The sequence below is a fragment of the Phyllostomus hastatus genome, unplaced genomic scaffold (assembly GCF_019186645.2).
Source record: "Phyllostomus hastatus isolate PE091 unplaced genomic scaffold, TTU_PhHast_1.1 phas_scaffold_129, whole genome shotgun sequence".
Taxonomy (NCBI): Eukaryota; Metazoa; Chordata; class Mammalia; order Chiroptera; family Phyllostomidae; genus Phyllostomus; species Phyllostomus hastatus.
Window position 1 is genome coordinate 26,796,743 of NW_025334009.1, and position 26,965 is coordinate 26,823,707.

The window sequence follows — 26,965 nt, forward strand, 5'->3', positions numbered from 1 at the left end:
CCCCACCCCCGGCCAGCTCCCCTTTGGCCACTGCCAGCACCACTGCCTGGAGTAGCTTTGAGTTTTATCAGTCGCACACCCATCATTGCATTTGATTCTCACAACCACTCTGTGATGGAATATAGGCTCATGTCATTATCTCCGTTTTATACGAGGAAACCAAGTGCTCACGAGCCCCAGATTAATGCCAGTGAGGAATGTAGCTGATACTAAAGTCCCAAGTTTCCTCAACACATTGACTCCTTTTATTTTTTATTATACTGTGATGAGTAAGAGGAAACGTATATAAATGATTAACAACTTAGTAAAGCTTCATTTTATTACAGCAGTAAGGATTTAAACTATGCAGAACATTTACAAAATATTGAACTATAGAGACCAGCTGGGTTTGACGTCTCAGATTTGAGGACTCACAGAGGCTCTTTCAGTCTAGTTTTATAAAAAAAAAAAAAAAGAGGGATCCTCAGTGGATTGAGTGTGGGCTGCGAACCAAAGTGTCGCAGGTTCGATTCCCAGCCAGGGCACATGCCAGGCTTGCAAGCCACAGCCCCCAGCAACCGCACATTGATGTTTCTCTCTCTCTCTCTCTCTCCCTCCCTTCCCTCTCTAAAAAATAAATAAATCTTTAAAAAAAAAAAGAGGGATCTTAGTGCTGTGTAGTATTTTTAGGTCTGGTCATGACCGTGAAATTACCCTACTAGAAAGGTTTACACCTCTACCAAGAGTTCATTCTTTTTTTCCAATGAAACATCCATGCCACACGCAATCATGCCCTTTTGTTTGAGTTGCTTTGTAATCTCTTGACAGCAGAGGAAACCCAGCCCTGGTTCCCTGGGCACAGCCTGCACTCAGACCTGCTCTTGTCATTTGCAGGCCCTGGGACAGGCCTGGAGGAGATGCGGGGCCTGGGCCAGCTCCAGGGCGAGGCCACTGAGGCAGTGTGTTTCAATAGACGAGATCAGCAACGGTGCCATTCGGAGCCATGCTGGAGCTTGAGAGGGAAGCAGAAACCCATACTGATCCTATCTCTTGTCCAATGTCAAAATTACAACTTTCAGTGTTTTGCTTATTATGGACTTTGTGCATTCATTTTAACTTTTTGACATATTGCATGAAATATTTACTAATTGTGGTTTGTGAGCTTTTGATGCCCCTAAATTTCGCAGCTCTGGCAAGTGTCTCCTCACTTACCTCAGCCTAGTCTCTGTCCCACCTCGGGCCTCAGGACGCACACAAAGGGGACAACGTCCACCTGGCCACAGGCTGGGGAAGAGGTCTGCACAGGCTCCCCCAGTGGGCCCAGGGCTGTCAGGGAGGGGAATTCCAAGGGTGTGGCTGTGAGAAGTGGGGGTGTGGCTCACAGGTGGACAGGTGCCCTTAGGTCCCCTGTTCCTTGCTCATGGAGAGGAGAGTGGCTGGAGGAGGGCCGAAGCAGAACCCTCTGGAGAGCAGTGCTCAGCCTCAGACTCTCTTGGAGGGCTTGGGAAGACTCGGAGGGCTTGGATTCCGGAGCAGTAGGTCTGGGGTGGGGCGCAGGAGTCTCCATGTCTAACGCATTCTCCCGTGCTGTGGCCTGAGGAGCACCCTTGGTAGACACCTGCTCTAAAACATGGGGTTCAAGATGGGGGGACCCTTTTACCTGATGGGTTTCTGTGCATGGGAATCATGAGGCAGCTCAGCATCCTTTTCCAGACTGACTTCTAGGTTTTTATCTAGAATGTATCCTTCAAGGGAAAGAGTGCAGACTTTTCTGCTTTCCTGGCCAGTCTTTGTCACTGTTATTGATGGAGGTCTCTCTGGGATGCTGGACACTTGAGTTAGTGAATCATTGCTATAGATTTTGTTTTCCCGTACATTTCTTGCATGATGTATGGGAATGAGAGCTACAGCGTCTGATGTTAAGTAGTATTCCTAAGTACTTCTCGCTCTTGTTTTTGAGTTTGTTTTAAAATGACATTATTTTTTAAAGTACATTAAAAATTTTAAGTAATATTGTTTTTACCTATAAAGGAGAAAATTAAAATGTCTCATGATTCTTCCACCTGAATGATCCCTGTTGATGAAAATAGTATTGTAAGTACAAGATAAAACAAAAACCACCTTTCCATCTTCCCTTCTCTACTCCAATCCCTCTCTCCAGTGTTTCTCTGCTTTTTTCCAGAAAAAAAATATATTTATGTCTATCCTTCTAAGAGTATCATATGATAATACTGTTAGATGCCTTGCTTCCTAAGTTAGTAGTTTATCTTGGGCACATTTCCATCAACAAATAACAGACTTACCTTAATCTTCCTAAATGGGCCATAGGACTGATTCATCGCTGGGATGTCCCAGAGTTTACCCAGCCCTCCAATGAAGAGCTCTCTGGTTCCAGGCTTTTGCTGCATGAACCACCCTGTGGTGAATATCTTTGTTGATAGTATCTTCAGAAACATTTTATTAGTCCAGCTGTCGTCGGTGTGATGCCTAGTAGTGGGGTGGTCAGACAAAGGCTATGTGCCCTTTTAGCTTTGAGGGCATCACTGTCCAGAAAGGTTCCCCGAGATCAGCATGCCTGTTTGCCTGTTTCCTTAGGATCCTTGCCCACAGTGGATAGCACACAAGTGAAAAGGAAAAAATCTGTATTCCAATAACAATGAAATACAAAACAACCAGGAATAATTGTTTAATATTCATGTGAAGAAAACTTCAATATGCACCTGAGGAACCCCAAAGAAGTCTTGAATAAACAAAAATTATGCCATGTTCTTGGATGGGTACTCAAAGCCTGATGAAAATATTCATTCTTCTTCCATTAAGCTATAATGTGAACATGATCCAATAAAAATATCAACAAGATTGTTATTGGAGGGGGAATTTGGTGAGCTGATTTTAAAAAGTATTTGAAAAAACAAGTAAGAATAGACAGGAATATTCAGAAAGTAAACAGGAAGATAAGAAGAGTCAGGAAATAGCTTAAGCAGATATTAAAGCATAATATGAAACTAAAATTGTTAAAATGGATGAATGGATCATAGCCATAAACTTAAATATATTCAGGGATGTACTATGTGATAAAGATGACATCTCAAATTAATGAGGAAAAATGTGTAAACCTTGGGGGAAATATTTTAATTCATATTGCATACATTCCAAATGGATCAAAAATTTATACGTAAAAAAGGAAATACGCACTACAAGATATCACAGGAGAATTATCTTATAATTCTAGTTCTTTCTGCTCTGACATGAAACTCAGAAGCCATTGAAGACAAGATTGATAAATTCAACTTCATAGAAAATTCTTCATAGCAAAACCCCACCTTCTGCAAAGTTAAAAGACAACAAATCGAGGAAAGATATTTGCAACTGGTATCACAAATAAGAACTATATTTCCTAATATATAAAGAGGTTTTACACACCAAGAGAAAAGGCCTATAAACCAGTAGAAACTAGGCAAAGATTATGAACAATTAACAGAAAAGAACACAGGTAGCATTTAAACGTGAAATATTCAATTGGAAACACAAATTACATAATAAGAGAACTATAAATCGACACCTCACTGTGAGATTAGCCAGTGATTGTGTATCACTGATGAGAGGTAGATTTATCTGAGCAACCCTCAGCAATTCCACACCGAGGAATTTGCTTTTCAGAGGTATTATATGAGCGATAGTTTTCATTGTGGCATTAGTTATAAAAGCAAAAGTATGAATAAATTCTGGTACATCGTACTGTGATACACTGTGCATCTGTAAAAAGAACAAGGAAGAGTTCTCTTTACTATTGTTGAATGGACTCTAAGAAAGCTGTGCTGGTAGTTGATAAAAGTGATTAAAAACCAAGTGCATTAATGTTATGCTACCAATTGTGTAAAAAGGGAGGGAGATAATGTAGACTTCTTGACTTTGTGTGTGAATTCAGTCATTGTCAACATGTGTGTAAGAAAATGGACAATACTGATTGCCTGAAGGGAAAAGGCCTGGGAGGCAGGGGCTAAGGCTGGGATACAGTTTTCACTGTATATATGCTTGTGCCTTTTGAATGTTGAATTTTGTTTGGTTTCTTAAATTTTTTCAATTCAAAAAATGTAAAATAATTCAGTAAGTGAAAAATATTTGTTTTGGCACATGTGGTTCTAATGTTTAGTTAATTTGGGTATCTTTTCAAATAGTGATTCGATTTTTATGATTTTTTTAGTCAATTGCCTATTCATATATTTTGCCCATTTTTCTTTGCTTTTTGGAGGGGAGTGGTTTCTTTGCAAATCAAGAAAACCACCATTTTGTTATAAATATCACGGAAATTATTTTCCAGTTTGTCTTTTGAGCTTGTTACTGCTGCTTTTGCCACCCGGCAATTTTATATTTCCTCACAGTTCTTGTCATCTCCTCCTTCCTCTTCTTTTCTTTCTTTTTATTTTTTTGAGGGAGTAGAAATGGGTTTTTCAGTATAACTCTTAGAAAATTGACTCTAGGCTTACCAATTGCCAATGTCTCTGGATGAGCTGGAAAATAGCCAGCTGCTTAGAAGTTCTCTTTGAAGACAGTAGTGAAGACAGGAACGAACTCGTTTTACCAAGGGGTGACCGACAGGCTCTCTGGAAGGGCCAGGGCAGACGGACTGGGGTGGGGTGGGGTAAGGCAGGCGGTTCTGGTGTGTGTCTGATGGACCTTTCCTCTCTCCACTCCAGCCGAGCTCCCGCGGTCCTCAGCAGTGAGGCTGGCCTCCCTGCGAGACCTGCCCGCCCAGCTCCTGGACCTGTACCAGCAGGGCTTCCTGCTGGTGGCCCTGCACCCTTTTGTGCAACCAACCCACAAGCAGGAGAAGACACCCCTTGAGCACATCTTCAGGGCCATCCTGATCAAGAAAACCGACAGGTAAGGCCTCTGAGGTTGGCACCAGGAGGTGGCCAATGTATATTGTCAGGGCCTCTGCCCTCTGACAGGTAAGACGTTAAGATGGACAGCCAGAGAAGTCTCCTTGTGTCCTGTCCACGCCTGACTGCATGAGTAGAGCATCCCCTCTTACACCCTTTCCCCCTTTAACTTAATGGATTAAACTCAGCTGGAAGAATGTCTCTTCTGAAGAGGTGCACTTGCAGAATGACACAGCCAATTAAAGTATAATACTACAGCCAGAAATGCATGGCTACACAACACACTCATTTTTTAAAAAGCTACGTACAAACTTAATGTCTTTCCCCAAACTCTAGAAATACTTGACCATTTTGACCCTACCGTAAGTTCTGCTACCCACTTTGGAGGAAAACCAAAATCCACCTGAATCTAGTGCTATAATTGATTTGGTCTTGATTTTGATTTTCTAGGTTTCGAGGGTGTTTTTCAGGATAGCTTGCTCAATGGAATGCTTACTTACTCTTACTGTATTTTTATTGGGTCTAATAAGGAAAAGAGAGACTAATGTTGGTATCTCAAAAGGAGCTATAAATAATGGTCTTAAATAATTTTTAAACAGGGAAGGTGGGATAGAAAATACGGTATGTTTTTGCTGCTGCTGTAAAAATAAGAATTGAAACAAAGTCTGGCAGAGGAAAATAGATCTGTCCTTTGACCTTCTATCATGGGAGGATGACAACATGGGCCATATTTTAAAAACAGGGAGAGTGCAGCATGACTCCTTGCTTTTCTCTCTTTTTACAAGTTGCTTTGCCAGGTAGACAACAAACCCTGGGCTTTTGAGCCCAGGAGGGACAGCTAGAGGCAGGAGGCCGTGTGACTGACTACCTGGGCTCCTTCTTCCTGGCAAGCTGAGTTCTTCATTTCTTCATGGCTGACCGAGCTCTGGGGCTCTGAGTCCGAGTTGACATGCACTAGAGTCTGAAGTGAAAGATAGCATGAGCCTTTGCTCATGTGCGGATTCACCACGGTATTTGTAGAATGAAACTTTTTCCTTAACATCTACCTTTCTGACGTATTTGTTTCTTTATGTTGATGGGCTGTGGATCACTATCTGGGTCAATCCCAAGAGGAAGTTGTTTGGAAGTGGTTTCAGGTTCCACTGACACAATGAGACATACATGATGACTAGAGGTCACATTCATTGAGCACTTACTGTATGCTAGGCCTTATCAGTGTCATTATCCTCATAATCAGCCCACGAAATGGATATGATTTTTGTTTCCATTTTAAAAGTGAGGAAGCTAAGATCCAGACTTGGAGGTATTTGTCTAGGTCATTAATGAGCCTCCTTTCTAGAAGAGGAAAATGGGTCAACATATTAAGAAGGATGAGAGATAGGTGTGCAGGCAGGTTTTCAAGAAAGAGAAGGTGGCATTCTCCTTGCATTTAAGTTCGCTCAAGACCAGAGTGCCCAGATTACCGGCCTGGATGACCTTAATGAAGATTCTAACTCCTGGATGAACAGATACAAGAAGGAAATTCCTTGGATAACTTCGGGTGGGTCTTCTTTGAAACTGCACTCCCCCACCTTGTTTTTTTTTCAGAAGTTGCAAAAGCTTGGTAATTTACTAAGGGTGGTGATGAGAATGGCAATATGCCATTCTTATTGCAAAAATGACCAAGAGAATTTACACCACTTTCATTTCCTGTTAGTAGCGTGTGGGAGGAGCAGCTGGTGATAGTGGGAAAGCAGGCATTCATTATGCAGTGTCATTTTAAAGCACAGGCACTCTGTCTCCTAGGAAATGCAGTAACCATGTTTTTGCATCGTGGAGAAAATATTCCATACTATTAAAATTAAACAATCAAAAAACCCCACAATAGAACCTTTTCTGTAGAGAGTTTAAGTAGTAGAAACAAAACAAATCTTCCGTGATTAATTTTTAATACAGACAGTTATGATATTTTTCACAAAGCCTGCCAGAATTCTGACAGCTTTAGATGCTATTAAATGAAATGATTTCATTGTCCAAGAGGAAATTAATGCCTGCCTAATATTTCATAAATAGGCCATATTGAAAGAGGTGCAGATACTTTCTAGATTACTGTCAGTCCAGATCAAGTTCATTAGCAAGAATCACCATGAGATGACTTGGATATTAAGTTTAATGTGTTTGAAAGGTGAATGTAAAGTTTTTGGCAAGTAACTAGGCTTTAGGGTATACAGCAAGACCAGGAAAAAGAACAGAACCCTACAAGCTTACATTTATTCATTCACTCACTCATTCATCCATTCACAAACACTTACTGAGCTTGTATTCTTTATAAATGACATACCAGGAGCTCTACTTTATGGGAGGATAGAGAGTGCAGATGGAAGTTTTGCCTGGGCCTGGAGCCTACCTTCCAGGCACCTATAGTTTAACTAAGAAAATAAGACAGTGCACTCCAGGCCATGGGAGTGTGGGAAAAGGAGAAGTTACTTCCTGCTGGAAAGGAAACTAAAGAAATGTTTCCGGAGGAAGTAGCTTTTAATTTGGACCTGGTGTTAGGGGCAAACATAGGGATAATGCACATGAGGTGAGAGGATTTTATTTGTCTTATAATGAAATGTTTTCTAGTGGAATTTGAGTAATTTGAGAGCATCATTGACAGTTTAATTGGATTATTAATGAGTCATTCCCAAAGCTCAGTGCAGTAACATTCCTCTGAACCCTCTATCATTTTGACAAATTTCACTTAAATTCATGAAAAATTGCCTGATCTTTTCTTTTGAAAATTCTTTTGAAATGTCATTATGGGATGCATGGCAGGCCAAATCACACATCCAGCTATAAATCGTTAATCCTAAGTGTGTTGAATTTAAAGTCAGTTACTTTGAAAACTGACTCCAGATGAATAGAATAGCTGAATGAGATACTTTATAAGCAAGTAGAGAGTCTACTGCCTTCTCTCTAGTCTTTCTTCAGAACACGTAGTGATTTTCACAGACAATATTGTTGCATTCACTCCAAATTCTAAATACAGTTGTCCTTCATTTTGGGGGGCAGTTTTCCTTAGAATGAGTTGCCAGAGATCTCAAAACGTGATGACTAAGAGAAGTCAGTTATTAAAATGTCACTTATGGTGTTTGATGAGTGTGGGCTTAATTCTAGGTCATTCTATGGCTGTAGACGTAAGTACAAAAATGCTTTGTGCTGAGTAATTTTTCAGCTGTTGAATTGTCATTGTTCACACACAGAGCTAGTTGGAGGTGCCAGGGATGTGTTTTTCATCACTAATAAGTTGAAGTCATATGAGTTCAGGTCCCCTAGAATAATACCCCTTGGGTGGTATGGAGGATCAGGATATTTGTGAATTCTGTCCACATTTTGGCCTAGGGTCTGGAGGTGGGGCACACAGAGGAACTGCAGCTAATGGAAGGGGTAGGATTCTGAATCCCCGTTTCGAGGTGGAAAAGTGCATATAATCAAAACTGCCCTTGAAAATTTCTTTAATTGCCCGTGATATGTAATATGATGGCATCTCTACCTGACTGATGCATGTTTTCCTTCCCAGCTAGATCAGATTGGTGTTTCCAGCAATGAGTCCCTTGGGGAAGTAGTTGGTTCGGGTTTACTGTGAGTGTTCATTAGAATCACACCGAGGGTGCTGAGATGCTTGCACCTAGAGAGGTGTGTGTGGGAACTGAGATTGAGAAAACAGGATCTCCACGCCTCCCATCTCACATCCATTCTGGGGCACATCTGCCTGCTGAGGAGAATAACTGGCACTGTTTTAAGTGGTAAACGTTCCTCCCTTTCAGTTAGATTTTTCTAAGATAAGCATGTGCTATAGCTTCGCTATGCAAAGATGATTCTAAAGAGCAGCCAGATCACAAGAAACTTATCTACTGGGGGGGGGGGGTGTAAAATATATGTGCAAATTAAGTGAATGTCCAGCCAGATCTGTGGGTCTCTGTTCTCACCTCTCACCTGGAATTTGTTAATGGAGGTTCCCTAGAGGGGGAGGCTCTGAAGTCTAATTTGCTCTGTGTCTGGAATGATGGGTAGATTTTTGAATGGGGGCACAAGTGGTGAGAAGGGTCCCCCAGGCGGGCAGACTGGCCTAGGGGAGCTGGGGCCTGGGAAAGCAGACCGAGGATGATATGGGGCGACTGGCGCACGAGGTGCAGAGGAAAATGGGGAGAAGCACGGGGCCTGGGTCAGGAGGCCTCTGACGGCTGAGCAGAGGAGTTTGAACTTCATGCTGAAGGCCATGGGGAGCCAGTGCAATATATTATTTTTTGTAGAGGAACAGCCACTAGAGGAGCTGAGTTTTCAAAAGCTTAAGAGGGAAAGCATAAGAGGGGAAGAAAATGGAAGCTGAGAAAACGTGGCGATAGTTGTAGTGGGAGAGGATCTGTGACGAGAGTAGGTTGTAGTAAGACGATCAGGAAGATAGATGTGAGATTTCCCATAGAAGGAAAAACTGGATTTAACGTTTAGGAATTTAATGTGAGGAAGGAGATGTGTCTGGTGGGGTTTTACCAGAAGCAGACCCTGATAGGATCCTTAAAGAAATGCTTCCAGGAGGAATCAGGAGTGAGGACATGGGATAGAGGGGGAGGAAGGTACCAGGGTTCAGTGTCAGCCTCAGCCTGATCCTGGGGGAAGTGGTGAGTGCACCTTGAGGCTGGGCAACTGGCTTTCACCCTCCTGTACCTGAGAGCCATTTCCCATGAGCTGCTCCAGACACTTAACAGGTCTGTAGCACATCCAGGTGGAGCAGTGCCAATAGCCAAAGATGACCTCAAGTCATGCAAAGGCCGAGGGTACACACAGAACCGGGAGGGGGACTCTGAGGGCATTTGGGTGGAACATGGACAGCATCTACCACAAGAGAAGCGTGGACAGCATTGGTTTGGTTGTATCATGTTTGTGGCAGTTGCTGTCAGTAGGATGTCCACTGGGAGGTGTCCACAGGGCACTCAGGAACCAGGAGAGAAGTCTGAGCTGTGTGAGGCTATGGTGAGCCCTTGAGGACCAGCCCACTTCAGTGTCACTGACTGAGCCCAGGCTGTGGTGGTCCTTGCTTTCTATCCCAGATACCTCCGGTGATTCTTAGAGATGCAGTGCCTTGCCGAGAGCTGTGCTGAGTTGCTCTGTTCCAAATTGACCATATGCTGGGAGTCGGAGAAGTTTTTGTTCTCTGACTGTATCAGCAAGCTGTGCTCTCGAGTACTAGGAGCAGCACAGATTGCGGAGTGAGTCAGCTCTGGCCACCCAGTGTCAGGTGATGCAGAGAGAGACATTTCTTCTGGCTTTTTGCTGTTTTATTTCCAGGAAAGCAAATCTCAGAGAGTGCTCAGCTTTACTGCTTGTTTCCCTTCTGGGGGATTAGGAATATGAAATCCTGAAGACGCTGCCTTTATTCTAAGACAAGGCTTGCAGACTCAGGTGCCGAGAGGGGCCAGGCTTCTTGAGTGGGGACTCCTGGACGTTGGAGGGCCAAGGCCTACCTCTGCCCCCTTGTTGCTAAGTATTGCCAGATCTTGTACTTTTTTCAAGAAAAGCCAGAAATCTGGATTTTATGTGAAAACTGGCCTTTTTAAGTCATTACCTCACTTTTCCAAAATAATGTTGTGTATCTTCAGTTCACCCCACTGGCTGCCATCTTGCAACCTTGACGATTTCTGACACTTGCGCTGGTGGAGCTGATTTCCTGCCCTTTGCACAACCTGTTCTCCCTTCCACACAAGGCACTCATCGGTCTTCTCAGCTGCTCTTGCACTTGCTTCTTCATGGGCTGCCCACCTCCTCTCCCCCTTGCTAAATCTCCTTTCCTCTTTGGATTCCCATTGCTTACTCCAGGTGTTAAGGTGCCAGGTGCTAAGTAGATATTGCTCTACTTAGCAATTCTATTGCTCGATAGAATTTTACTATTCTATTCCACATTGAATGGAATAAAACCGTGCTCTGGATTTTGCTACCATCATTCATTAAAAGACCATACATTATGGTCAGGTGGATCTGATTTTGGTTTACATAGTTACAAGTACCCTGAGTACACCTTTTTTTTAATCTTTACCCAAGATATGTTTATTGATTTTAGAGAGAGAGGAAGGGGGGGGAGAGAGAGAAACATCCATGTGAAAGAGAAACATCAATTAGTTGCCTCCCTCATGTGCCCCGACTGGGGATTGAACCCGCATCCTAGTTATGTGCCCTGAGCAGGGGTTGGACCTGCAGCATTTTTGTGTACAGGACGATGCCCCAACCAACTGAGCCAGCCGGCCAGGGCCTGAAGTGTGTCTTGATAATATAGTCATACAGCATGGACCCAAGTGATGGGACCATATCCACACAGGCACACACGTTCCTCTCCTTGCCCAAATAACAGTGATTTGCCTCAAAGTATGTTATTTTTCACTTTTTTTTCTTTTTAAAAATCATCCAAAGGATGGCCTTTAAAGGAAAGCAAATCTTTGTGGATCTTAAGTGGAGTACAAATGCATTACATCGCCTATATGATAGCCCACAAGATAGTACGAACATTTTCTTTGGCATTTGAAAAGGGCAAAGCAGGGAAAGTACAAAATTATATTGGAACTAAAATGAAAATTCTTTCAAAACTCGTAGTCGAAAGTGTCCTCTTTAAGTGGTTTTTGTGTCTCTTCATGTCTAATTTCTACCAATTACCTTGACTCTTGGGAGAGCTATAGGGGCTTCTGAAAAGAGGTTTCATAATTAAACGAAATACACAGGGGGTGGCAGCGCCTACCGGGGTGTGCCCTAGAAAATGCTCAGACGCAAGGCTGGGCTCAGCCCTGGAGCGTGCTGATTGTTGGGATCACACATGGGGAAGGAAAGTAATGCTGGGCTTAGCAGTGATTGACATGTGTTACTGCGGTGGAGAAACTGCAGCAGCTGGTTAATTCCCAGGGAGCAGAAATCGAGGAAGGTGGATTCTAAGTTCTTTTCTTAAATCAGAGCAGGGAATGAGAAGGTGTTGTTTTAGCATGGAGGTCTTTATTTTGGATTTATATATAGGAAGGACCCCACTCTTTTCTGGCAACTGTCCCTCCTCGCTGGAGGTATCATCCTCAGTTTTCTCAAGCTTCCCTAGGGTTTGGAGAACTTGATTAGCTCTCTGGGCCGCCACCCTCCCTGCCCCCAACGCGTGCACACACGCACACACATGCAGAGCTGTCCAGCCTCACCAAAGACTACCTTAATGTATTCCTCCTATTTTCCCATCTCACATGGAGTGACACTCTTTTCTGGTGTGTTGGAGTTTCAGGATTCACTGTTAATTATTGTGTTTGCACTTTCCAATGTAATATGCCAGCGTAAAGCCACATTCTCTTGGGGAAAGAGAGGTTGTTTTTTTTTCAACCCACACCCCTAAACAGCTTGCCTGGTTATTGTTATTCTCTTTCTCCAAGGTGGTGGCAGCGGCCTTTATCCCCGGTTCAGAGAAGGAGAGTCATGTATCGTTTGCCTGAAACCTTATTCCTCCCCAGCCCCAGCCTGTCCTTGATTGCCTGCGTCTTTCCCCATGTTTGATTGTTTATTTATTTATTTTGGTTCCTCAGAGAGAGCATTAGCAAACTAGTGATGCCAGTCTTTCCCCAGAAGTAGCTCGGAGTGGCAGAGAACAGTGAGCAGGGTCCCCAACCGAACGCAGAAACATGGCCCAGAGTTTCTTTGAAATTTCCTATTGATCTTAAAACGTATGCAAGTGCTACGGTGCTGTGAAATGTCTGTATTTGTTTTATCGTAAAATAGATAGAAGCCCCTTCCTCCCATGCATACTACCTTTACACAGAAGTGGACTCTCTAGGAAGATTCGTTTCCGTGGCATTGCAGGTGGACTCTAGGGACACGTACTATTTTGAGGTCCTTATGCACACAACGTAGGTAATTTGGTTGTAAACAGCTTTACTACAGTGTTGGGTGTTTCTGTTGACACAGCTGTCCCATGTTAAAGTTAGGAACTCAGACCGTCTTACTTTAAATATTCTGGCAAAGTCTTTTCTGTCTTGTCTTTGTCAGTCAGAGGCAACTTGGGTTGTGCGTGTTTTTCGAGCCCAGAAAGATGTAATGGGTGTTTCCACGTGGCAGGTCCTAGAAAAGACTAGTACTACTTGAATTTTTATATTTTCAGCTAGGAATGAAATAACTTTTGGATCCATATAAGTACATTATTAGTGGTTTCAATGTCTTGAGTTTTTGATACAATGATTATCTCTATAATCTAGCTATTTTCTATAATTTTTAAGTGGTTGAAATATAGAACCATTTCACAAAGAGGTAAATGCCGTAAATAGGATTTAGTGGAGTACGTCATTTCATTTGCTTCCTATTCATCAACTTCTAGTTGGAACTTAAAATGGCCACAAAGACTTTACACACCAAATTAGTGACTTGCATTCATACAACACCTGTTTTCTGAGGGTCTGAGAGCGCTTTTGCTTCATTCCTTACGTGTTAAGTGTTATACCTTATTCTGCATCCTCATGATGGTTGTTTCTGTTAATATTTGTCGAAAACATTATTAGGCATTCATCAGAGGTTCAGACTTACACTGTTTTGTAGGCTGAAAGGTACCATTATCTTCCCTTATGTGGGGACATTCCATTCTATATCCCAGGAAAATTAGACTGAAAAAGTGATTAATGACTTCTCAGTACTGAAGTGTGGGGGAGGGGTGAGTGAGACTGTGTGGTGGGTATGTGGCTTACGTTCCCTCTTGAGACTCATGGCTCAGAAATACTCCATGTTTCAGCTCAGGGTCCCAGGAGCTAGAAGGGTCCCCAGAGAATTCCCAGAATCCTCTGGGCTTTTCAGCATCCCCGGTCCCTATGGTAGCCTGTGGGACCATAGGCCAAACTGGTTTCAGAACATAGGGCTGCCACTGCAAATTATTCAGAACAGACGGCTCTATTCAGCAGGTTGGCTGAGTCTTGTCAGTTTTTGCACTAGACTGATTCTGTGCAAATGATGCTTCTAAGGCCATTAGTGCGTCATTTTCCTTCTGTTCCCTAAAGACAAAATCAAAATGTGTTTATTAGGTGTCTTTGTCTTGTGTGTCCTGAGGTTGTAGCCTTTGTCAGAGATAATGAGATGAGCACAAGCCCTGGCTCTAGGAAGACTTACAAACATACCCGACTTGTTAAAACTTTTATTCTCAAACTCGTTGAAATTTTCATTTTCAAACTTCTATAGGTTAAGACCCCCAAACTCTGAGTAGTGGCCTGGATCTTAACTAGAAACAAAAAGCCCACTTTTCTTGTAAAGAACATTGATATGTTGGCAGGCACTTCCTAATATGATTTATCAGTTATGGTAATAGTCAGAATTGCTACCCTTGACTTATTGCTGTGGCTAATGAGAGTTCTTGCTCACTACTTCATGATGTACATTATCTTTACTCCTAAAAGCTGTGAGAAAGAAAACGAGCCTCAGAGTGATGACCTGTCCAGACTCACACTTTTGATGAGTGGAGGAGCCAGGATTCACATCAGGATCTGTCTACTTCTAGTACTGTTCCTCTTTACTTTCTTAACCATTAGGCTGCGAGTTAGAGTAGGATTTCGCAGCTGACATAGTTTTTCACATTTGACATTTGGGGCTGGATAAGTCGTTGTGTGGGGGGTTGTCTGTGCATTGTAGGATACTTACTTAACAGCATCCCTGGCCTTTACTCACTAGAGGCCAAGCAAACATCCCTCCTCCCCGCCTCTGCATTTGTGACAATCAGAAATGTCTCCAGACATTAGCCAGTGTCTCCCGACAGGCAGAACTGTCCCCACTTGAGAACCATGGGGGTAGAGTTGAGACGTGAGGTTGAGGGGGTCTAACTTTATTTTCTTCCATTTATTACATTAATCTAAGTGCCCTTGATTGAAATGCCACCTTTATTATAGTTGGATTTACATATATATATATATACACACCCTACCAGTGGTCCCCAACTGTTTTGGCTCCTGGGACTGGTTTCCTGGAAGGCAATTTTTTCCCAGATGGAGGTAGGGGGATGGTTTCAGGATGATTCAAACGCATTGCATTCAAGCTCACCCCCTGCTGTGCAAACTGGTTCCTGACAGGCCCGCACCAATACTGGTCCCAGGCCCAGAGGTTGGGGACTCCTGCCTTAATCTATTCCTTATTCTTTATTGTTCCTTTATTTGTTTACTGATTTTTGTGCTAATACCATGCTATTTTGATTGCAGTAAGTCTGTAGTGTATATTACAGGGCACTAGTCTTTTTTTCCTAGATCTTGGCTACTTTTGCACATTAGTTTTTCCGTATAAAGTCTGAAGTGATTTTCTTCAGTTCCCAGTAAACTCTATTAAAATTGCAACTTTATCTGCATACTAATTTAATTTCAACCATGTGTTTTCAAGAGTATAGAATTCAATATTATTGTTGGAGGTAAGTTTTTATTACAGAGCTTTGTGGTCATACTGAAAATTCTATATACTATTTACACCAGTTGTCAAAGTGAGGTGGACCTACCCTTGTTGAAGGAGAATTGAGGTTTCTACCTGTACTGAAAACTAGGAGAGGAACTGTACGTCACTGATATGTAACATTCAGTTAGACACTAGCATGTAACATTCAGTCTGAAGGCGGTGCCTGCCTGGGTGCAGATGTCCGAGCTCACCTGTCCACATGGAGCAGGAGGGGTCCTGGGGGAGGCTGAGTTCAGAGGAACACTTTGAATCCGAACTCGGTGAAGTGGATTTGCAGGATATTCTTTTGTAGCTTTAACTAAATGAACTCTCATGAAATATACAAATGACATAAAATTTTTCTGTAAAGTGATTGCAGATTGAGGAGAACACCAGTACTATAAATGTAAAATCCACTCCTCTCTCTCTCACACACACTGAAAATTGCCACACTGACCCATCTCCAGCTGTTCATAAGGGCTTTATTAGTGAGAGCTAAAAAAAAAATCAATGCCTCCCTATTCAGATCAGACAGATAACCAAAGAACCTTGGACTCATCAAGAAGACATTTTGAAATGTGGACTTATTTCCACTCTTGTTAACAGTGGGTCTTACTTCAAGTGTATATGATGCCTTGAAATACTAGTTATTAATAATATGGAGTTACTGAGATTATACTTTTTAAATATCACTTACTTCATCTCTATGATCTTTTAGAACTTCTGTTTCATATGTATTGTGTTATAACGTGGAAAATGCTGGTACAGTAATACTTGGTTTCTACTGATGGGGTGTGTGATCAAAGAATTTGGAGACCACTGATCCACGAAGTTTCTTGGTCACACTGACAGTTCCTGAGGCAGGTAGAGTCCTGCTACTCAAAGTACACTTCATGTACCAGCAGGCGCCCTCAGGGAGCGCCCTAGAAATGCAGATTCCCAGGTCCCCCAGACCTGCTAAATCAGAATCTTCATTTTCACAAGATCTCAGGTGACGTCTGTGTGGACATTAAAGTTTAAAACAGAATTATAGCTGTCCTGTTCTATTAGGTTGCTACTTGCCACATGTAGCTATTTAAATGTAAATTAATTAAAATTAAACAAAAGTAAAAATCCAGTACCTGAGCTGCTCTCGCCACATTTTGGGTGTTCAGCAGCAACATGCAGGTGGTGGCCGCTATAATGGGCTGTGCAGATGCAGAACATTTCCATCCTCTGACTCAACTGAAGGGTGTAGGTGGGAGGATCTAGAGAAGAAGGAAAGGGTAAGCAGACATCAGTTAGGACACGTGCATTAAACACAGATAGGAGAAGAGGCTTCCTGTCACTCAACTGGACGTGGCCCCTGAGAGAGTCTTGTGAAGAGAGTTCCTGTGTGGAGCTCTCACTGTTATTTTCGTGACTTTTCTGAATCAAAAACACATCAGGCAGACCTGCTTTTATTCAGTGTTATGTTTGTGATAAAATATGATTTATGTACAAATACTAATATTAGTTCTTTCCATATCTTTCAAAGTAAATGAGGGGCCTCACAGGATTCCAGAGAAAGCAAGATCTTGACCCAAGTCTCGTTCCTTATAGTTGTTCTCTTTTCGGGAGTTCAGATTGGTGAGGGTTGAACCTTTCCCAGGTACATTGTACAGGGACACTGGGATAAAGCTGGTTTGTTTTCCTCTTGCCTTTTAAGGCTCATGGCAAACTCATTGTGCTCTGCAGTCACTGAAGTTTTATCTCTCGGGGAGCCGGTCCTAGCTGTAAACAGCAAGACAGGATGTGGCAAGATTTCTCTAGAATAAAGAACAGTTGGTACGGTGTAGTTAGATGCCCGTGGTGACTTGCACCCATTTGGCAATGCTCTGCTCCCTAAGAGAGTGTGTGGTTAGGGTGTCATTTGCACATCTTTCCCCATACTTTCCAGAATGTTCCCAGTTAATACCAAACCCTTCTCAACAGACCTAGTGAATGCCTGTTGATGAATGAGGAAGGGAAATCAGAAGAAAGGGCAGTGAACCCCTCAATGGGTTAATCTTCTACTTCCTACTTCAGAACTCTCCTGATGTACTGTATAGTTAGGTGCTTTATTTAAAGGTTTACTAAGATTTGTTTTCTTGACTATGTTTTCTTTAAGTATTTTCTAAGCTTCATTATTGGGGGTAACTTTTGACTGCAGCAGCCTCATTTTTTTTTGGTAGATTTGGTAGATTTTTTTTTGGTTCATTTTGCAAAGAAGAGGTCATAAAAATTCCCTGAAACCATCTCCCTGTTGTTCTGAGAGCATCTTTGGGAGGCAGCTGTTTATTCCCCTTTCTCCCTCTGCATCCCAACCACCACCAACTGCAGAAAGAAGAAATACCTAAAATCTCTCTCTCATTCATCCTCTCCCTTTACAGAAATCTTAGCTCTTGTTTCTGCTCTCCTAAAATATGCTTTCCCTCTTCCTACATCATATATAGTGCCGCTTTAATCTTACTGAAATCTCTACTTTAGTCTCTTCTTTATCTCAGACTATCCATGACTTCCCTTTACCTCAAAATGAAGTCCAGTCCCATCCGGTAGCAACACCCACCCATCCTTTCTTTCTAACCTCGTTTCTTACTTTTCTGCTCTAGCTACTGCACAACCACAATCTCAGATTCATCCTAACAATGAATTCACCCATACAGTCACTAGGCTGATGTTTACTAATGCAGCTGAACTGTATAATAAGCAACCTGCACCTTCACGGGTCTTTCACCAAACTGACCTGCTTATTTCCAGCGTCTAACCCATGCTACATCTAGATCCTGACTAATTTTTGTTCTTGGCGCCTGCAATGTCCTTTGATCCATTGTCCCATCACTAATTTCCACACAGCTTCTGAAACTGCGCTTATAGGCTCCTTATTTTTTTTTTAAATTTCTCTGGTCCCTGACAATGGAAATAACTGAACTCTCCTAGCACTTTTGTTTATATAGCAATTATCTTTCCTTAGACTACAAGTTTCTAAAGAGGAGACTCTAACTCAATGCCTTATATGTGCTCAGTGATCAAGAAGGTGATGAATAGATGAATAAATAGATATTTTTGTTGTTGTTGGTTTTACACAAGCTAGTGAAACCAGAGAAGGCTTCTTTTTCTTTTATCGACAGATCTTTTTCAGATCTGTAGATAATTCTCCCTCCCTGACAGCCCCCCTTAAGTAAAAAAGAAAGCCATTCTGATCATTATACTTGAGCCTGGGGTTGCCTTGGGGGAATATCTTAACATTTCTTCCTGTTTCCCAGAGATAGAGAATTTGTTTCTGTAATTTGGCAATATTTTTTTTTAGTTGGAGAAGAGCCTAGTTATCTAAATCTGTGTTTGTTACTATTTTTTTTCTGATTACTCCTAAATGAAACAAAAATAGTCTTATTGATATCTGCACATTCTCTCTCTATTCTGTTAATAACTCAAGTTCAAACTATGCTTAGCATCCTGGGAAAAAGAAGATGTTTAAACTCATGGTTTTTGAAGCTGTCTAAGTGCTGTGTGAGTTGAAGTGATATCTATTACATGTTTATTATTTGAAAGTAATGTTATGATGTTTCTCTCCAATGTTTATTATTTAAAAACATAGTTTATAATAGTTTTTCCACAGGCATTTGTTTTTTAGGAGCCTGATCTCACATCTACCATGAGACCAAAATGGGTGTTCAACTTGGCTTTTGTCAAAATAATTTGAGGTTCAACCTTTTTGCCTGCAATAATTTTAAATATTAAAGTGCTCCTAAGCATTGCAATCTTTGTCTGCAGACATGTTCTTGGCTTACTAAGTGGCTATGACCGGCCACTGTGACTGCAGACCGGGCTGTGGGAATGTCCCGGCCAGGGTCTGGTTGGATCGTGGGAGAGCACCAGGGGAAAGAATCTGCTGAGTCACCGCAGGGAATGAAATTTCTGGGTTGGGTTTAAAGGTTAATTATTCTGATTATGACACAAGTAGATACTATCTGTTCGCTTTTACCTCTCCCCTGACATTCAGCCTTCTCTGACTGCTATGGTAGCTTTGGGTGTGTAACCCAGAGGCTGGAGACCGAGGGCTCAGAGGTCAGATGCAGTCTCAAACATGTTGGCCTACATAACATTGTTTGGAGCCAAAATTTGACAGTGATGGCTGACATTAAAACACAATTTAATGACTTTAGCCCTGGCTGGTGTGGCTCAGTGGATTGAATACAGGCCTTCGAACCAAAGGGTCACTGGTTCAATTCCCAGTCAGGGCATGTGCCTAGGTTGTGGCCAGGTCCCCAGTAGGGGACACGTGAGAGGCAACCACATATTGATGTTTCTCTCCCTCTCTTTCTCCCTCCTTTCCCCTCTGTCTAAAAATAAATAAAATCCTTTAAAAAACCACCCACATAATTTAATGACTCCCTTTAAAAAACATTAAGAAGATTTGGCAACCCTGGCCTGGAATTCCTGGTACAGGCTGAGATGTACACTGCCCAGTTTGCTGTGGTTTGCACTGTTCTCCTTGTCTCCCCAATGTCACAGTGACTTGGCACTTGACAGTGCACATCACTCCTGCCCTGTGACTTTCCTTGCAGAGGAGGCAGGTTTCTCTGCAGCCACCCTGCTGTCAGAGATGGGAAAGTGAGAGGGCGCCTGACACTGACTGCGTTTGAGGGGAAACAGGAGAGAGCATATTCCTGTGTGCACACGAAGACCAGTCGGTCCTGTATCTTTTACTGAGAACAAAGTGTTTAGGTTATGTGTTCTGGTCAAAAACTATCTTCTTCCACTCACTGTTCGTGGGCCTTTAGGTTTGCTTCCCTCAGTTGACCTTAGGACCAGCTTCCCGGGGAGGGACCGCATGACTCTTGGCACAAGTGAGGGGTGTAATGAGCGGGGATCTCCAGTACAGCTCTGGGTTTGCACACAGTTCTCATTACCGTTGATGTTCGCATATGAGTAATCAGGTCAGTGTGACACTGAGCAGGTGGTCTTTGTTACGGTCTTAACGCTGACATCTGTGGCCAGGTGTGCTGCCCTCTGAGGCGCTTTAGCACGTGGGCTCTTTGCTCTCCTACCCTACCCTTAGGAAAGGTGTGTGCACACATGCTCGGTATCTCACTCTGCTTTTACAGGTTTGTTTGACAAGCACTTATTTCAATTTTCTACTTACTCGCATTTTGGCCCAAGTCCCATTCTGTAAGGTGTCAAACAAGCAAGGACTGTTTGGGGTGATGACAAAGTTCTGGAAGTGGATAGTGGTGATGGTTGCACGACATTGTGAATCTACTTAATGACCTGGAATTCCACCCATAGAAATGGTTAAAGCAGTAAGTGTTTTGTAAAAAAAAGTGAAAATAAGTTGGAAATATCTTTTAGTTTTTCCAACCAAAAGCAGCATAGAAAAAGTCTCTATCTTATGTTTCCTTTATCTTTGCTTCTTTCTTTGGAGGTTTGTCTTTCTCCGAGGGCACAGGAGCCTGCAGACTGGTCTCGACCAGTCATTCTTACTGGGTTTTCTCCTTTTCATGACTTGTTCAGTCACCTCCCAAGGAAAATCAGAGTGGCAGTTACAACATGCCCTCCCTAGGCAATGACTCTTCACTCTGATGGCACATTAGAATCACGGGGGAGTTTCCAAAGACCCTTTGCCCTGGATGTACTTTACACCAATTAAAGCAGAATTTGTGAGACCTCCCCATGGGATCCCAAGGCTGGTGCAGCCAGGGCAAGAATGCCTGCTCTGTGGGAAGCCCTGTCTGGTTCACAGAACACAGGGATTGCTTGCTGGATTGTGCCAGTGCCTAGTGTTGGGGTGCATCAAAGGAGGTTACTCTTTTCTCCCCCAGACCCAGTTATTTCAGTCCTTGACCTCATGTGATTTGAGAGGTCACATATGAGAATTATAGTCACACAGGGGTGTAGGTTAGTTTAAAACTAGAAATACTGACTCAGAGAAGAAATACTATAGACCAGGGGTGTCAAATTAATTTTCACCGGGGGCCACATCAGCCTTGCAGTTGCTTTGAAAGGGTTGAATGTAATTTCAGGACTGTATAAATATAACTACTCCTTAACTAGGGGAGAGGAGCTCAGCACTGCCGCCAGGTAGAAACAAGGTGCCGAGCTGGATAAAACAAGGTGGAGGGCTGGATTCGGCCCATGGGCCTTGTGTTTGCCACCTGTGCTGTAGAATCAGAACAAACACAGCCCAGCTAGGTAGCTCAGTTGGTTGGAGCGTGGTCCTGAGGTGCCAGGGTGGCCGGTTCCAACCCCGGTCGGGGCACAGGCAAGAGTCACCCAGTGAGTGCGTGGATGGTGGAACAGCAAGTCGATGTTTCTCTCTCTCTCCCCCCTCTCCTGTCTGTCTCTAAAAAAATGAATAAAAATAAAAACAAACAAATGCACAAATCTCCCCAGTATATTATGGCTTTTCTTCTTTCATTTTGAAAAACTGAATTCTGTTTGGGGATCATTTTAGATTCAACAGAAAAGTTACAAAGGAATTATAGAGAATTTCCATACACCCTTCACTGAGTTTCCCCATCATTAATATTTTACATTGCCATGGTACATTTGTCAAAACTAAGAAACTGACATTGGTTCATCACTATTAACTAAATAGTGGGTTTTATTTGCATTTCATCAGTTTTTCTATTAATCTTCTCTTTCAGCTTCTGGATGCAAAACAGGGCACCACACTGCATTCATCGTCATGTTATGATGGCTTTTTAAAATTTGATGGGCTCTGAGGTCCTGGCTGCTTCTCCAGTGTCCTGAGCAGCCAGGACTAGTGTGTTCTGGGCTTTGTTAGCACAATGTTTCTGCTCTCTAGGCCAGCAGTGCTCAACCTTTCCCAAATCATGGCACACATAAACTAATTACTAAAATGGGGGAGGGGGGTAGTGATTTACAAAGGGGATAAATGGTAATGAAAAACATGCAGTAAAAAAATTAAATAAATAAAATTCTACAGCACACCCCCAAAAATACATCTTTTGCTGAGCTGACCAAGAAAAACAGGCATAATTTTGGTTCATTCACACTGGATGGCTGCTGTTGTGTTGGCTGTTGTCATTTTTTTATTTGACAGTCTAAGGGAAAAGAGGTCAGTGCCCCTGACTAAATAGTCAGGTACTGCATGCTTTAAGAATCCTTGCGGCACCCCAGTGGGCCATGGCACACCAGTTGAAAGCTGCTACTCGAAGCATTGAACTCATTTCGTCTTACTCATGCTTGGCTTCCAGGACATTGTGCGTCTGCTCAGTGACATCCTTCTATTCCCTCTTCCTTTCAGAAAGTCCCTCTGGAACGGCTGGAAGTAAACCCCTCTCGACTCTCCCAAGCTGCGTACAAGTGAGGGCCCCAAGATATGAGATGAGTCAGAACTCTTTTTAGTTAATTTTTCCCTTGGCTCTTCCTAAGAAATGACCCAGCAGTGTGAAGATGATTTTATTCTTCAAGGGGCCACACTGTTCTGAGGTGGATCCTTATCCTCAGGGCCCGGCTGGATCGTCTGGTTCTGGGCCTGCACCTGGCCGCCTGCGGGAGGGGAGGCCTGTTCTGAGCAGGAAGCTGTCTTGTTTTCCTCCTCAGCAACTATTATTCATTTTCTGGGCTGTGTAACAAATGTCCACAAACTCAGTGGCTCAAAACAGCATACAGTTATCATCCCAAAGTTTCTGTCATGTCTCTGGGTGCTCTGCGTCAGGTCTCTCGGGCTGCATTCCAGGCATTGGCTTGGCCTGGGGTCTCACTCAGAGGCTGGACTGGGGAAAGCTCTGCTTCCCTGCTCCCTCGGGTGGTTGGTGGAATTCATTTTCTTGCAGTTGCAGGACCGAGGCTCCTGTTTCTTTTTCTTTCCTTTTTTTAAAATAGATTTTATTTTTTTTATTTTTAGAGAGAGGGGAAGGGAGGGAGAAAGAGAGGGAGAGAAACATCAGTGTGTGGTTACCTCTTGCGCACCCCCTACCTGGGACCTGGCCCACAACCCAGGCATGTGCCCTGACTGGGAATCGAACCAACAACCTTTGATTCATAGGCCTGCGCTCAGTCCACTGAGCCACACCAGCCAGGGCCAGACTCCTGTTTCTTGCTGACTGTTGTCCAGGGGCTACCCATAGCTCCTTGCCACATACCCTCTCACAACATGGCAGGTTCTTCGAGGCCAGCAAGGGGAGTCTCTAGCTCCAGGCTCACAGCATAATGTAACCCTGGGAGTGACATCCCATCCCCTTTGTTGCGTTCTGTTGATTGGAAGCAAGTCTCAGGACCTTCCCCCTCTCAGTGGGAAGAATTGTACAAAGGCTTGAACTCTAGGAAGTGGGGATCACTGGGGGTCCCCTCAGGGTGGGTTCGCCACAATAACCGCCCTTACCCCTATAGTGCCGAGGAGCCCAGAAACTCCTTCTAGCAGCCCTGCAGGCAGTCCTTTGCTTGTGTTTGATGCTGTTTTTCACAGGGTTTGTGGCAGGGGGAGGGTTCTGTGTGACTGTGCCCTCCACCCAGCACTGGCCCAGCACCCTCACAAGGGCGCTGACTTCAAAGGCTTGGGCAGCCAGCAGCTCTTCTGAGAGGATTTCGAAGTCTTTGCCACCTCCTCTCCCCTCACACACTCTTTGGTGTTACTATCCCTTCATTTCAAACAGTGGAGGTAATTCCTAAAGGCAACGGGAGACTTGTTGGTTGCTCATCTATTGCTCCAATGTGCATCGGATTTGCTTTTTCAAGAGACCAGAGACTGAGATACGATTTTTCATGTTTCATCTAGAAAACTTACAACAATGCTGATTTTTGTTGCTGTTTTATACCTCTTTCAGTTCAGTTGTAACCGAGATAGTTATCTGACAGGGTGCCCCAGGGCTATCTTTCTTCCTATAGAATTCTCGTTCCAGAAGCAAAGAAGGTCATTGTTACATCCTGTACTAATGGAGATCTCTCACAAGTCTGGGTGTGAGTTGCTTAAACACAGACTCTTCCCTCCATTCATTGGATGGGTGTTTAACCAAGTAAATCCAGTCTTGACTTACTTAAAATGATCACTGTTTTTCAACCCAGTCTTTTAAAATCCCAGTGGGTATTTATAAATAACCTCCTGGAGTCCGATGTGAGTCTCGGTGTGACAGAGCAGCTGGGATTTCCCATCTTAGACCTCTCTGCCTCCCACGCCTCTCCTTGTGGTTTGGGACCCCACACAAAACATCTGATGGTATGTCATGGCCAAGTCTTCCCTTTCGAAAGTCTGGAATCTTCTGCCTTAGTTCCTCTTAGTATGCCTTTTGTTTGGAGGGGGTGGGATAAAAAACATAGGGGGAAAATGAGAACAGGAACCTAGTCTTTGATGAAGTTTTCAAGGCAAGAAGAGTGGAGCGCAGAATTGGCTTATTCTTTTGGAATTAGTTTATCCCAGTTTGAGCAGTTTGGAATCAGTTTATTCTTTTATATTTCGAAAGTATGTGCCTGAGTCTCTACTCCTGAAAAGATATGTTAGGAGGAATAATAAAATCAGAATATGCCCTTGCTGTTTGCTCACCCAATCACAGTTGCACACCTGGGGAAAACCAAAGCCCCTTTAATATTTTCACTTTTGAGTTTCATGTAAATCATACCCAGATGGTTAATAGTAGCATGAATTGCTTTGAATGATATATAGGAAGCTTAGAAATTCATTTAAAAGTATTATAGCACATACGCACGTGAAACTTTTCAGTGGGATATATGTATCTCAGGAGTTCAGTATGAAAATGCTCACTTCTTAAGAATTTTCTGGCCACATTTGCTCTCACAGAGGCTGGCCTAGTGGAGCCCCTGGTAAGTGGACTTCTCAGCCTCTCAGCCAGTGGAGAGTGGCTGTGCATGTGGTGTGAGTCGTGGACAGAGCCCAGGGCCTGGGTCTCTTAAGTCCCACTCCCCATGAAGAGACAGTGTGTTCTGTCGACCCTTAACTACAGCCCTACTTCCCGTTGCCTTACACCTGCCTGGGCCAAGGAATCACCAGCCATGTGGCTTTCAGGAGTTCCTAGACCCAAGTTAGTGTCATACAGGTGCTCCTGAAAGGGATGGTGGAAGTGGCAGAATGTCCTTCTCTTGAGGACTTGCCTCTGGTTCTGAGTGTGCACAGCATTGCACCATGCGCATGTCCACATGGTGAGAAAGGCAGAGAGAACCACCCCCCACCCCCGCTGTGTGGGGCAATGGCAGGGGCATGCTCAACACCTCTGCACTGGCCGGAAGGCTGCAGGGGTTTCCCTCAGCCATCCAGTTGCTTTTTAATCCTCACCCGAGGACATTTTATTTTCATTGCTTTTAGAGAAAGCGGAAAGGAGAGAAGTAGGGAGAGAGAAACAGAAACAAAGAGAGAAACATCAATTGTTTGCCTTCTCGTATGTACCCTGACTAGGGATCGAACCCACAACCTTTCAGTCCACGGGACAGTGGCTCCAGCCAATGGAGCCACACCAGCCAGAGCCTCAGCCATCACTTTTTTCCCAGAATTTCTACTTCAGTGGCCTTATAGTCTTTTCTTAATGCATCTTTAATTTTGATAGATTTTGCCAGATTGCCCTCTATAGGGAGTGAATGCTTTAAAAGTCTTAAATATTTTTAAATTTCCTAAGTGATGAATATATGAATATATTCTCTTCAGAAAAAGTGGGAAAAATTAGAGATACAGGGAAAGAGACAGAGCTAATGTATTAAAGATACATTACTGGAGACTGCGTGTGTGTTGTTGAATGTGTAAGCTGCATACTGTGCTCACCCCTTCATTCTAAAACGATGTCTTTGATTTGATGGCTTGTCTGGGAGGCCTTACTGTGATGTGATCTCTCTATATGATTTGAGTTGTTTACCATAAATTATTTTTCAGCTGTGCACTTTTGGCATGTATTTGCAGGAAATAATGTAGGGTTTTAGTAAACACCTACACCTTTTTTTTCTTAATATTGTGAAAACGGTAATCTTTGCCTGTGTGTTTTTCCTTTCTCTTCAGATCCCAGAAAGCCGATCTTCACAATGAAGCCTACGTCTTGGAGTTAGATTGCTGTTCCTCCTTACTTCACCTGACGGACCAAAAAATCATCCCGGAGTTCATTAAGAAGGTGAGCCCTGCCGTCAGGGTACAGTTGCAAAGGTCCTGTCCCCCGAGAGAACAGGCAAGGGGCTGGCTCCGGGTAGGTCAGCCATACCCTCTGCGGGCTGGGCTGGAGCCAGGCGTCTTCTGACCCGGGCTGACCCCACGGGGATGCAGCTCCCTCCCACACATTGCTGAGGCTGAAGCTGACTCTGAAGGGATGTGGCTTCCCCTTCCTCCCCGGCTGGCAGGACCCTGGACCCTGCCTTTTAAGGCTGGAGTGACGTTAACGGCTGCCAGGCCTGCAGCCCCTCTGCTATGATTCCCCTCAAATCCTTGAGGTGGTGTAAACCCCCCCAACATCCCACCTTCCACTCACCCTGGGGGTCTCCATGGCCACCAGTCCCCTTCCTTTCTTAGCATAGGAGTGCACCAGAGTCCTGTGGCTGCTGGCATGCAGTTGAATCAGGGAATCCCCTAGTTGCAGGGGATTCCTTCTCTGCTCAGAAGCGGGTCTGGTTTGAATTCCTCTTCGTGCCGTGTGAGGTTTCCTCCCAATCGCAGAGTGCGCTTGATGATGGCATTTACTGCAGAAGGACTGCCCTTGCCCAAATGGGGCTCAGTTCATTGCTTCATGCTT

General features: G+C 43.5%; 1 protein-coding gene across 1 annotated transcript in view; it reads left to right on the top strand.

The window, feature by feature from the left end:
- Positions 1-26,965, top strand: part of RFTN1 (raftlin, lipid raft linker 1) — a 186,468-nt gene that overhangs the window by 71,605 nt on the left and 87,898 nt on the right. Inside the window, exons 3-4 of the mRNA XM_045856862.1 lie at positions 4,677-4,863; positions 26,245-26,353. Coding sequence (XP_045712818.1) covers positions 4,677-4,863; positions 26,245-26,353 — 296 coding nt within the window. The remainder of the gene's footprint in view (positions 1-4,676; positions 4,864-26,244; positions 26,354-26,965) is intronic.